The 13,346-nt window shown below is 33.3% G+C and overlaps 1 protein-coding gene across 1 annotated transcript in view; it reads left to right on the plus strand.

Annotated features, from left to right (window-relative positions):
- Nucleotides 1-13,145, plus strand: part of LOC134681083 (uncharacterized) — a 59,969-nt gene extending 46,824 nt beyond the window's left edge. Inside the window, exons 5-6 of the mRNA XM_063540501.1 lie at nt 2,007-2,217; nt 8,495-13,145. Of these exons, the coding sequence (XP_063396571.1) occupies nt 2,007-2,217; nt 8,495-12,042 (3,759 nt within the window). The 3' untranslated portion in view covers nt 12,043-13,145. The remainder of the gene's footprint in view (nt 1-2,006; nt 2,218-8,494) is intronic.
- Nucleotides 13,146-13,346: the final 201 nt, after the last annotated feature.

A 13,346-nucleotide genomic window follows, 5' to 3' on the forward strand; every position in this document is an offset into this window, starting at 1 on the left:
GGAAAGGGTTAGCATTTGTCTGTCTCGATAGCTGAAAACTGACGTTTACGGCAACGCTTATCGTAGTTCAAAGATTTACTGCAAGCTAATATACACGTTGAAATATAAGATTATTACTGAATTTAAAAGTGCAGATACTGTAGTTTCTCAAGCTATTTTTATTTATTTTTTACAGTGAGGGAAAAGTTGTTTATTTTGCAGTTACAAAAACGTTGCAAATGCAAAAAAAGCATTGCGGCAGATACAGGTTTTTTAACGTGACGTTCCTACAGAGTCCCTACATATAGACTGAAAATTAAGATTCAATATTTCTTTTCTAGGAGTTGTGCCCCTTTAACTAAGTATTTTGGCCAAATATACTGCAGTAACAGTTTTTTATTGCAACTACTCAGAGTTATGCCCCTGTAACTTAGTATTTTGGCCAAAATATACTGCTGTAACAGTTTTTGATAGCAATTACATATATACCCTGAAACCACTCAACAGAATTTCAATTTAACTTTGTAGATAATAAGGACTAACTTTTTACATGTGCATATATACAGGTAATTACCATTCAAAAAATTTTGTAGGAGTTATGCCCATTTTCACTAAAAAATACTTCTGCAACAGTTTGTAATCACAACTTCTCTGAAACTACACAACAGAATTTCATGAAACTTTGTAGATTATAAGGACAAGGAAGAATATGCTATGTAAATGTGCATATCAACAGGAAATTATGAATTAATTTTTATGCAAAATTTATTATGCCCCATTTATGGGCATTACGTTTTCTGGTCTCTGTGTCCGTCTGTTTGTAAGTCTCTTTGACCGTCCATATGTCCGTCCATTCGTCTGTCTGTCCGTCTGTCATGCTTCAGGTTAAAGTTTTTGGTTGAGGTGGTTTTTAATAAAGTTGAAGTCCAGTCAACTTGAACTTAATACACATGTTCTCTATGAAATGATCTTTCTAATTTTAATGCCAAATTAGAGATTGCCCCCTTGCCCCCCCCGGCCAACCAACCAAGATGGCCACCATGGCTAAAAATAGAATATAGGGATAAAATGTAGATTTTGGCTTATAACTCTGAAACCAAAGCATTTAAAGCAAATCTTAAAAGGGGTTAACTTGTTTATATAGTAAATATCTATCTGCCCTCAAATTTTCAGTTGAATTGGACAACCCTTTGTCGGGTTGCTGCCCCCAAATTGGTAATTTTTAAAGAAATTTAGCCATTTTCGGTTATTATCTTCAATACTATTATGGATAGAGATAAATTGTAAACAGCATTAATGTTCAGCAAATTAAGATCTACAAAAAAGTCATATTACCAAAATGGTCAGTTGACCCCTTAAGGAGTTATTACCCTTTATAGCCATTTTTTAACAATGTTCATTAATTTGGTAAATTTACAAAGTGTTTTCCTCTGTAAGTAAAAGACCAAGTTCATTACAGATAGAGAAAATTGTAAGTAACAAGAATGATTAGTAAAGTATGATCAGATCTACAGACACATCACCGTCACCAAAATACATTTTTTTATGAATCCATCTGCTTCCTTTGCATTGTTTAATATGCACATAAACCAAGGTGAGTGACACAGGCTCTTGAGAGCCTCTAGTTTTAGGAGTTATGCCCTTTAAACTTTATGAATTTTGTAGTTTATGTGGACTTATTTTGTTAATGTGCATATCCACAAACAAATTTTTAACAGATGACTTTTGTAGTGTTATGAGTCATTGAACTTCTGGTAAGATTTTGTATGTCCAGTGACAATGTTGGGGTTTGTGGATAGTGAGCAAGGTTCTTTAATTTAAGTCAGATTTTTAATTAATTTTCAACAGGATTTCAGAACTATAGGTATCATATCTTATTCAAGATTCAAAATTGAGCCAAGATTGTAACCTTAATAATTGAATTTTAAGATATCTGTGATTGAGTCAAGATTGTAACCTTAATAATTGAATTTTAAGATATCTGTGATTGTGTTCCATTCAAATAAAAATAATCATTATAATTTTAGGCTTTGCATCGACTAAGTGATGGATCGTTTAACGAGGAAATTATTGAATTGAAGGAATGGCAAATTTTTGAATCACAAAAGTCAAATAGTCTACGTCATATACAAATGGAAAACAGACTTGCAGCTGTTGAAGAGCAGCTTGTAGCAGTAACAGAAAGAATGATGTCGCTTGAACTACAACAGAATGACCCTATACCTAAAAATATCAAAGGCAAGTACAAGTATTGCTAAAATATTTTCCACAGATATATATATTAAAAGATTATAAGTTGACATGAAAGGGGGAGGGGGTTCAGAATAATTGATTGAGTAAAGACAAACAACACAGATAAGAACTGAAGTTGGAACAACACATTCTTTTAACCCAACGAAATGAACTGACGTGCACTAAGTAGGTCAGATACTTTACTCTATATAAACAAGATTTTTGTTAATATTCCATAGTTATGTTTATTTAGAGAAGAAAAACATTTTTTGTCTTATTATAGGTAATTTCATCTGAAGTACATATTTTTAGCTCACCTGGGCCACAGGGCCAAGTGAGCTTTTCCCATCACTTGGCATCCAGCGACCGTCGTCTGTCGTCAGCTTTTACAAAAATCTTCTCCTCTGAAACTATGGGCCAAATTAAACCAAACTTGGCCACAATCATCATTGGGGTATTTAGTTAAAAAATTGTGTCCGATGACCTGGTCAACCAACCAAGATGGCCGCCATGGCTTCTAATAGATAATAGGGGTAAAATTCAGTTTTTGGCTTATAACTAAAAAATTAAAGCATTTAAAATCTGAAATGGGGTTTAATTGTTTATCAGGTGAAGATCTATCTGCCCTGGAAATTTCAGATGAATCGATGAACCAGTTGTTGGGTTGCTGCCTCTGAATTGGTAATTTTAAGGAAATTTTCCTGTTTTTGGTTATTATCTTGAATAATATTATAGATAGAGATAAACAGTGAACAGCAATAATGTTCAGCAAAGTAAGATTTACAAATAAATCAACATCATCAATATGGTCAGTTTACCCCTTTGGGAGTTATTGCCCTTTATAGTCATTTTTTTACATTTTTCATAAATTTTGTAGATTTTTAGAAAATATTTTCCACTCTTATTACTGTGCCAAGTTCATTACAGATAGAGATAATTGTAGCAACAAGAATGTTCGGTAAAGTAAGATCTATAAACACATCACCATCATCAAAACACAATTTTGTTATGAATTTATCTGTGTCCATTGTTTAATATGCACATACACCAAGGTGAGCGACACAGGCTCTTGAGAGCCTCTAGTTTTATAATGTTCAAGATTATTTACTTTGTAATTGAAGTCACATCAACTTGAAACTTTGTACAACCTTCGATTAAATATCAGGCGACTTTTAAAAAATATGTTTGTGTCAAATTCATGTTTTGACGTATTTTTAGCTCACCTGGCCCTTCAAGTGAGCTTTTCTCATCACTTGGGTCTGGCATCCAGTGTCGTCCATCATTGTTAACTTTTACAAAAATCTTCTCCTCTGAAATAATTCGCCAAATTTAACCAAACATGGCCAAAATCATAATTAGGGTATCTAGTTTAAAAATTGTGTCCAGTGACCCGGCCAACTAACCAAGATGGCCACCATGGCTAAACATAGAACATAGGGGTAAAATGCAGTTTTTGGCTTATAACTCAAAAACCAAAGCATTTAGAGCAAATCTGACATGAGATCTATCTGCCCTGATATTTTGAGATGAATTGGACAACCGGTTGTTGGGTTGCTGCCCCTGAATTGGTAATTTTAAGGAAATTTTACTGTTTTTGGGTATTATCTTGAATATTATTATAAATAGAGATAAACTGTAAACTGCAAAAATGTTAAGCAAAGTAAGATTTACAAATAAGTCAACAGGACCAAAATGGTCAGTTGACCCTTTTAGGAGTTATTGCCCTTTATATTAAATTTTTAACCATTTTTCGTAAATCTTACATATCTTTTACAAAAATATCTCCTCTGAAACTACTGGGCCAAATTATACCAAACATGGCTTAAATCATAATTAGGGTATCTTGTTTAAAAATTGTGTCCCAGGACACGGCCAACCAGTCATACCTGCCAACTTTTGAAAATGCCCATGGGGGTTTTAGCGCGTGACAACTATTTCAAAGTTTAAAATTCTTTGCAACGACTATTTTGCGCGTGCTGTTTTGTAGTCTAGAAAGAGTGTCATATTTGCATGATTTGTAAGATGAGCTTACATCCCTTTTTTAAGTTTATTTGCATGATTCTAGTTATTATATCAGTAGAAAATATGAACAATTGTATCTGTAAGACCAGGAATTATTTTCATGTGTAAGGATACTAAATAGTTGTTGACTTTTCCAATTTAAAATTATACACAAAGAAGGACCTTTATCAGGTTGGGAACAACTAAGATGGCCGCCATGACTAAAACTAGAGGCTCTAAAGAGCCTGTGTCGCTCACCTAAGTATATGTGAGTTTTAAAGAAAGGAAGCAGATGAATCATGACAAAATTATTTTTTGGTGATGGTGATGTGTTTGTACATCTTACTTTACTGAACATTCTTGCAATTTACAATTATCTCTATCTATAATGAACTTGGCCCATTAGTTTCAGTGGAAAATGTTAGTAAAAATTTACAAATTTTATGAAAATTGTTTAAAAATTGACTATAAAGGTCAATAACTCCTTAGGGGGTCAATTGACCATTTCAGTCATGTTGACTTATTTGTAAATCTTACTTTTCTGAACATTATCATGATTATTGCTGTTTACAGTTTATCTCTATCTATAATAATATTCAAGATAATGACCAAAAACAGCAAAATAACCTTAAAATTACCAATTCAGGGACAGCAACCCAGCAACGGGTTGTACTTTTCCAATGGAAATTTCAGGGCAGATAGATCTTGACCTGATAAACAATTTTACCCCCATGTCAGATTTTCTCTAAATGCTTTGGTTTTTGAGTTATAAGCCAAAAACTGTATTTTACCCCTATGTTCTATTTTTAGCCATGGTGGCCATCTTGGTTGGTTGGTGGTGTCAGTTGACACATTTTTTAAACTAAAAAACCCAATGATGATTGTGGCCAGGTTTTGTTCAATTTGGCCCAGTAGTTTCAGAGGAGAAGATTTTTGTAAAAGATTAATAAGATTTACGTAAAATGGTTAAAAATTGACTATAAAGGGCAATAACTTCTAAAGGGGTCAACTGACCAATTTGGTCATGTTGACTTATTTGTAAATCTTACTTTGCTGAACATTATTGCTGTTTACAGTTATCTCTATCTATAATAATATTATAGATGATAACCAAAAACAGTAAAATTTCCTTAAAATTACCAATTTAGGGACAGCAACCCAACAATGGGTTTTTCAATTCATCTGAAAATTGTAAGGCAGATAAATCTTGACCTGATAAACAATTTTACCCCATGTCAGATTTTCTCTAAATGCTTTGGTTTTTGAGTTATAAGCCAAAAACTGTATTTTACCCCTATGTTCTATTTTTAGCCATGGCAGCCATCTTGATTGGTTGGCGGGGTCACTGGACACATTTTATAAACTAGATACCCCAATGATGATTGTGGTCAAGTTTGGTTCAATTTGGCCCAGTAGTTTCAGAGAAGAAGATTTTTGTAAAAGATTACTAAGATTTACGTAAAATGGTTAAAAATGGACTATAAAGGGCAATAACTCCTAAAGGGGTCAACTGACCATTTCGGTCATGTTGACTTATTTGTAAATCTTTCTTTGCTGAACATTATTGCTGTGTACAGTTTATCTCTATCTATAATAATATTAAAGATAATAACCAACAACAGTATAATTTCCTTAAAATTACCAATTTAGGGACAGCAACCTAACAACGGGTTTTCCAATTATATGAAAATTTCAGGTCAGAGAGATCTTGACCTGATAAACAAATTTACCCCATGTCAGATTTGCTCTAAATGCTTTGGTTTTTTAGTTATAAGCCAAAAACTGTATTTTACCCCTTTGTTCTATTTTTAGCCATGGCGGCCATCTTGATTGGTTGGCGGGGTCACTGGACACATTTTTAAACTAGATACCCCAATGATGATTGTGGTTAAGTTTGGTTCAATTTGGCCCAGTAGTTTCAGAGGAGAAGATTTTTGTAAAAGATTACTAAGATTTACGTAAAATGGTTAAAAATGGACTATAAAGGGCAATAACTCCTAAAGGGGTCAACTGACCATTTCGGTCATTTGACTTATTTGTAAATCTTACTTTGCTGAACATTATTGCTGTTTACAGTTTATCTCTATCTATCTGTGAACAGCAATAATGTTCAGCAAAGTAAGATTTACAAATAAGTTAGCATGACAAAAAAGGTCAGTTGACCCCTTTATGAGCTATTGCCCTTTATAGTAAATTTTTAACCATTTTTAGCTCACCTAGCCTAAAGGGCCAAATCAGCTTTTCTCATCACTTGGCGTCTGTCGTCAGTAGTCGTCCGGTGTCAGTCGTACGTAAACTTTTACAAAAATCTTCTCCTCTGAAACTATTGGGCCAAATTCAACCAAACTTAGCCACAATCAACATTGGAGTATCTAGATTGAAACTTTTGTCCGGTGACCCGGCATACCAACCAAGATGGCCACCACGGCTAAAAATAGAACATGGGGGTAAAATGCAGTTTTTTGCTTATAACTCAAATACCAAAGCATTTAGAGCAAATCTGACAGGTGTATAAGTGTTTATCAGGTCAAGATCTATCTGCTCTGAAAATTTCAGATGAATCCAACAACCTGTTGTTGGGTTGCTGTCCCTGAATTGGTAATTTTAGGGAAATTTTGCTGTTTTTGGTTATTATCTTGAATACTATTAAAGATAGAGATAAACTGTAAAGAGAAATAGTGTTAAGCAAAATAAGATTTACAAATAAGTCTAATGACCAAAATGGTCAGTCGACCCCTTAAGGAGATATTGCCCTTTAAAGTCAATTTAACAATTTTCATAAAAAAAACATTTTCCACTTAAACTACTGGGCCAAGTTCATTTTAGATAGAAATAATTGTAAGCAGCAAGAATGATCAGTAAAGTAAGATATATAAACACATCACCATCACCAAAACACAATTTTGTCATGAATCCATCTGCGTCCTTTCTTTAAAATTCACATAAACCAAGGTGAGCGACACAGACTCTTTAGTGCCTCTAGTTCGTAAATCTTAGTAATCTTTTACAAAAATCTTCACCTTTGAAACTACTGGGCCAAATAAATTCAAACTTGGCCACAATCATCTTTGGGGTATCTAGTTTAAAAAATGTGTGGCGTGACCCGGCCAACCAACCAAGAGGGTTGCCATGGCTAAAAATAGAACACAAGGGTAAAATGCATTTTTTGGCTTATTACTCAAAAACCAAAGCATTTAGAGTAAATCTGACATGGGAGAAAATTGTTATTCAGGTGAAGAACTTTCTGCCCTGAGATTTTTAAATGGATCGGACAACATGTTGTTAGGTTTCTGCCACTAATTTGGTTATTTAAAGGAAATTTTGCTGTTTTTTGTTACATGTATTATCTTGAATATTATTAAAGATAGAGATACACTGTAAACAGCAATATTGTACACCACATTAAGACCTAAAAATAAGTCAACATGACCAAAATGGTCAATTGACCCCCCCAAGGAGTTATTGTCCTTTATAGTCAATTTATAACAATGTGTTACTAACATTTTCCACTGAAACTACTGGGCCAAGTTCGTTATAGATAGAAATTATTGTAAGCAGCAAGAATGTTCAGTAAAGTAAGATGTACAAACACATCACCATCACCAAAACACAATTTTCTTGAATCCATTTGAGTCCTTTGTTGAATATTGACAAATGTGAGGGTGCGGGTGCAATTTGCAACAGCATAGTGCATTGCACAAATTCAGATCATATACCTAATTTTAAGTTCTTTGACTATAGTTGTTGTGTGTCAGAAACCTATTTTGTGTCAAATTATTACAATCCAAATTCAGACTTGTATCAAGCGGCAAAATTGTGTCCATTTTGACCCCAACTTTTCAGGGTTGTACATCTGCGGTCAAATTCAGCTGCACTCAGCGAAGCAATTTATTTTCTATTTGTTATGTATTGTCTTCTTTTCTATGACTTGAGTTGATTTATTTTCCCTTTGCAAAAGATTACGGAAAAACATTTTCAATTTTAGTTTCATGTTTTGGAGTTTAGTATGACGTCCATTATCACTGAACTAGCCTACAATTGTGTTTAGGGATCAGCTGAAGCACTCCTCCAGGTGCCAAGTTTCTTGCTCTGGTTTTTCTTTGCTCATTAGTCGGGTTGTTGTCTCTTTAGACACATTCCCCATTTCCATTCTCAATTTTATATTTAGAAATTTTGTAGAATTTGGGTAAAAAATGGTAAATGCATTGTTATTTGCCTTGTTATTAACAAAGTTACATTTCAAGTTAATAAAGATAATTTATATAAGCATTTCTTATTACAGATTTGTATGAGAAGGAAATTAAACGTTGGGTAGAAGACAAGGAAAAGTTCTTTGAAACTGCAGCCGCCAAGAAGATATTAAGTTTTGTAATTGGAAATTTTGTCACCGTCATAGCTGGTAGTTCTGGAATGGGTAAAACAGCCACTTCACATCATATTGCATTACATTTACAACAACACGAAGGGTACCAGATTTTGCCAATGTCTGACCCAAAGGACATTGAAAAATATTATACAAAGGGACTTGCACAAATATTTGTTTTTGATGATTTATGTGGAGTTTTCAATGTTGATCAGCATTTGATTAACTCTTGGGACAGAGTTTCTAGTCAGATAGAAAGATTTTGTAAGGAAAATAAACATTTTCGAATCCTTGTTACTTGTAGATTACAGATAACAAAAAGTCCACAGTTTGAAAAGTTATCTGACAAGTTAAATATGAAAGAATGCAATTTGCTTTCAAAAGATTTGGCTTACAAAAATAGTGAAAAACTGAAAATTGCCTCTTGTCATATGGATCAAGAACACGTGCATAAACTTAGCAGGGAGACCATCAGTGGCCTGGACATGTTTCCATTTCTTTGTGATTTTTTTGGTAAATCTGATGACAAAGATATGAAAATGTTTGAATGCCCTATTCAATATTTTGAAGAACAGTTTGATCAGATGCAGTATCAAGATGAGGAGAGTTTCCTGGGACTTGGGTTGCTTGTTATTTACAATGACACAATAAAAATAAATTTCTTCAAAGATGAGAGTATAGACACAGAGTTCAAGAAGATCTTTAAAGAAGTCTTTGAAAGTTTAGAATTATCAAACCGTCCTTCGAAATTGCAAGTCCTTAGGAAATTAGACACCTTAATTGATACTTACATTGACAAAAATGAATCAATAATAACTAGTAAACATGGCATAGTTTTTGGTTTACTTTCTTTATATTTTGGAAAGAAAATGACAAAAACTCTAGTGAAATATGCTACACCAGATTTTATTTCAGATAGAATTCAGTTTGAATCTTTAAAAGAAGATCATGATGAATATACAATTATGATACCTCCATGCTTGGAAAATTTGTACTTTCATCGCATGGAAGTGGAGATAATACATAAGAATTTTTACAATGTATTCGGGAACAAACAATCCCATTTTAAAACATATCAAGAAAAATTTACTGATTTCTTTTCTAAGAAGAAAGATATTTTAGAAATATTATTGCGCAATAGGTGGCCTATTTATCTTTCATCCATGTATGGATGTAGCATTGTTGTACAATTTTTGTTGGAACAAAGAACTGCACCAGATTTTAATCATGAAGATGAAGATGAAAGCAGCTTTGAAATATATGTGGAAGACAGTGATGATGAATATAATGACCTTGCTTTGGACAATTACAAAATCAGGCTTACAAATGCTCCCTTAGTAGAAGCATGCACAGAGGGCCATTTGCAGATAGTTCAATCTCTTGTCCAATATGGATATGATATTGATGGTGTTCTTTGCCCCTTGTTTGCTGCATGTCATAATGGCCATACAGACATCGTGAATTTTCTGCTTACCTGTAATTGCATAGTTAATACAAAAAATCGACAAGGTCAAACAGCCCTTCACGGTGCGTGTATGAACGGCAACATCGAAATTGTTTTAGCACTATTAGAAAGAGGTTGTTGCATAAACGAACAAAATCATCGCAAAGAGACCCCTTTATTTAATGCTTGCAAGCATGGTTATCTTGATATTGTGAACATTCTCCTGAAATTTAATTCTGGTATTAATATATGCAACTACTTCAGTGAAAACTTTCTGCAAGCAGCTTGTAAAAAAGGTCGTAAAGATATAGATGAAGTATTGATAAGAAATAGATGTGATATTAATATAGTAAACCTTTTTGGCCAAACAGCACTGCATGAGGCTTGCTCTTCAGACTACACTCAAGTCTCAGATGAAGAGGATGATAATTGTTCTAGTGAAGGTGAAGAAGGTGATACTTGGTCAAGTGAAGATGAAGAAGATGGCATTCAGTATGATGAACATAAAGTTGAAAATGGCATTAATATAATTGATTATAAAATTCCAGACAGCATTGAAACGCTTCGAAAAGGCATTGTGGAAATGTTGTTGCACAATAATGTAGACTTGTGTATTGCTGATTGTTATAACAAAACTGCACTTCATTGTGCAGCTCAAAGTGGCTATCCATCAATAGTGGATGTTTTGTTACAGATATTGTTTGAAAAAAATAAGATGGTATTGGTAAATGAAGATAAACCAATTAATATTGAAAAAGAAATCATCCCACCCCTTTTTTGCTCAAGTAGTAAAAGTGTTATACATGTGTTTGTACAACATAACTGTAATATACATGTACGTGATTCCTTAGGTCGAAATGCTTTACATTATGCAAGTGAACGCAGTTCTTTAGAAATGGTAGTAATTTTGTATGATATTGGTTGTAAAATAGATCATTTAAGTGCTTCGGGGAAGAGTGTTCTTCATGCAGCATGTCGAGGAGGCAATGAGGATATCGTGGAATTTTTCCTGAATAGAGGATGTGACGTTGACCATGCTGACAATCAGGATGAAACTCCTTTATTTATGGCCTGTGAGGGATCAAACTGTAAGATTGTAGATATATTGATAAAACATAACTGTGATGTTCATAAAATCAATTCTGTTGGCTGCAATTCTTTACAAAAACCCAGTTTAAATGGCCATGCTGACATAGTTTACATTTTGGTGAAAAATGGAATTAATATCAACCAGACTGATGATTGGAACAACACACCACTGTTTTATGCATGTCTTCATGGTAACATAGATGTAATCAATTTATTATTAGAGAATAAATGTGAAGTAAATATTCCAAATAAAGAAGGTAACATTGTTTTGCACATTTCATGCTGGTTAGGGCATCTAGAAATGACACAGTTATTATTACAAAATCAGTCGAACGTCGATCAACCTGATAAATTAAAACTAACACCTTTACATCTGGCAGCCACAGCAGGATACAACGATATAGTTGAATTATTGATTGAAAATGGTTGCGATATCAATGCTTGCGACATCAATGGAAGAAATGCTTTGCATTATGCGTGCATGCAGAAGGTAGAACATGGAAATATTAATATTTTACGTGAGTTCTCGCGATATCGTCGACAGGAACATTATCATAAAGAGGTTGTTGTCCTCCTACTGCAAAATAAATGTGATGCAAATCAACAAGATACCTTTGGTCAGATGCCTTTGCATATAGCATGCGAGACATATACATCTCATAGATATATAAGATGTATGACAGATATCGTAAAACTGTTAATTAAGAGTGGTTGTGACATAAATAAGTGTGATAACTTGCACAGGTCACCATTCCTCGTTGCCTGTGAACAGAACGGGTATAAATCTGAAGAGATTGTGAAAACTCTGGTTGAAAAAAACTGTGATGTTAATATCAAAGACAGCAATGGACAAACTGGGCTTGAGATTTGCAATTCAAAGGGATTTACTTGGATGACTGAAATTTTGCTCCAAAGTCAGAATTCAAAACAATAGGCTACATATGAAAATGCTTAAATTTATGTCTTAGTTCATGTTAGTTGTTATAAATTAAGATAAAGTAATCAGTACTGAAGGAAATAAAAAAAAATAAGATTTTCCTTATAATTTTACAAAAGCTATGTGAAAAAAGAAAATGTCATATGTATCTTATAAGAATCTATTAAATTGGCCATAAGCAGAGTACATTCTGTAATTTTTAAGCCTCCAATCTAAATTAATGGAATTTGGGGACAAAAGTTAAAAAAACATATTGAAAGATTGAAAAGGGACAATCACAATGATGTGTCTTACAATACACTCGATTATAACAAAACACAAATCAGAGGATAGACAACAGCGTGTTGATAAAATGGGACGAAAAATTGCTTCAGAATATCAAAAAATTATATGGGAAATCAAAGAATGAAAAACATGAAAAAGGAGCTTCATTGTTATACATACACCAGAAGTTACGGGTTCGACGACTTACAGAAAAGAGCGACGATTTACAGAAAAGAACCGAAAAGGACCGAAAAGAACCAAAAAGAACCGAAAAGGACCGAAAAGAACCGAAAAGGAGATCGAAATGTTTTGTAATCGAAGAAAATTAGCAAATTGCAAAATTATATAAAGTCTATTCTAAATAAAAAGATATTCTTCACAAAAGTTTTTTATTAGGAAACCTTATACTGCGACAGGACTACATATTTTAACTTACTGTACATGTGAAAAATTATATATGTAGGGTCCGATGCCTATCTTATGGAATAGAAAACATAGAACAGACAAGAAAATAAAAGATATCAATTCATTACTGTCAAACAATCGTTCTAAGTGAAATATATTTATAAGCTGAGTGTCATTATTTTGTTCAATCTTGGTCGCTAATTCATTTTCAACATTACAATACATATATTAATACGAATATTTCGTTCTTTTTTGTGTTTATGTGTATGTGTATTACATATTCAATGAAAACACATTAATTGTTACTTTGACGCGTTAAACATGTCAAGGATTTGAATTTGTCAAGGAAAAGTCCCGTTATCTTCATGCACAAGTTTCTCTGTAGATACATCCAGGATACATGAAGCACCACAGGCCAACATTTATCACCATCTGACATCAGTTCACTATATAATCTACATGTACATATCTGTTTTTAGTGGTTTATTGGATAAAATTAATAGAAATCAACATGCCATGAACTTTTTCACACCCTTTAATCTATACGCTATTATATGGCGGCTATATAAAGAGTAAACAATTATCAATTATACCGGGCGAAAGCGGGTGCGCTTTTCATTTATTTATATTCC

The sequence above is a fragment of the Mytilus trossulus genome, chromosome 8 (genome assembly GCF_036588685.1).
Source record: "Mytilus trossulus isolate FHL-02 chromosome 8, PNRI_Mtr1.1.1.hap1, whole genome shotgun sequence".
NCBI classification, from domain to species: Eukaryota; Metazoa; Mollusca; class Bivalvia; order Mytilida; family Mytilidae; genus Mytilus; species Mytilus trossulus.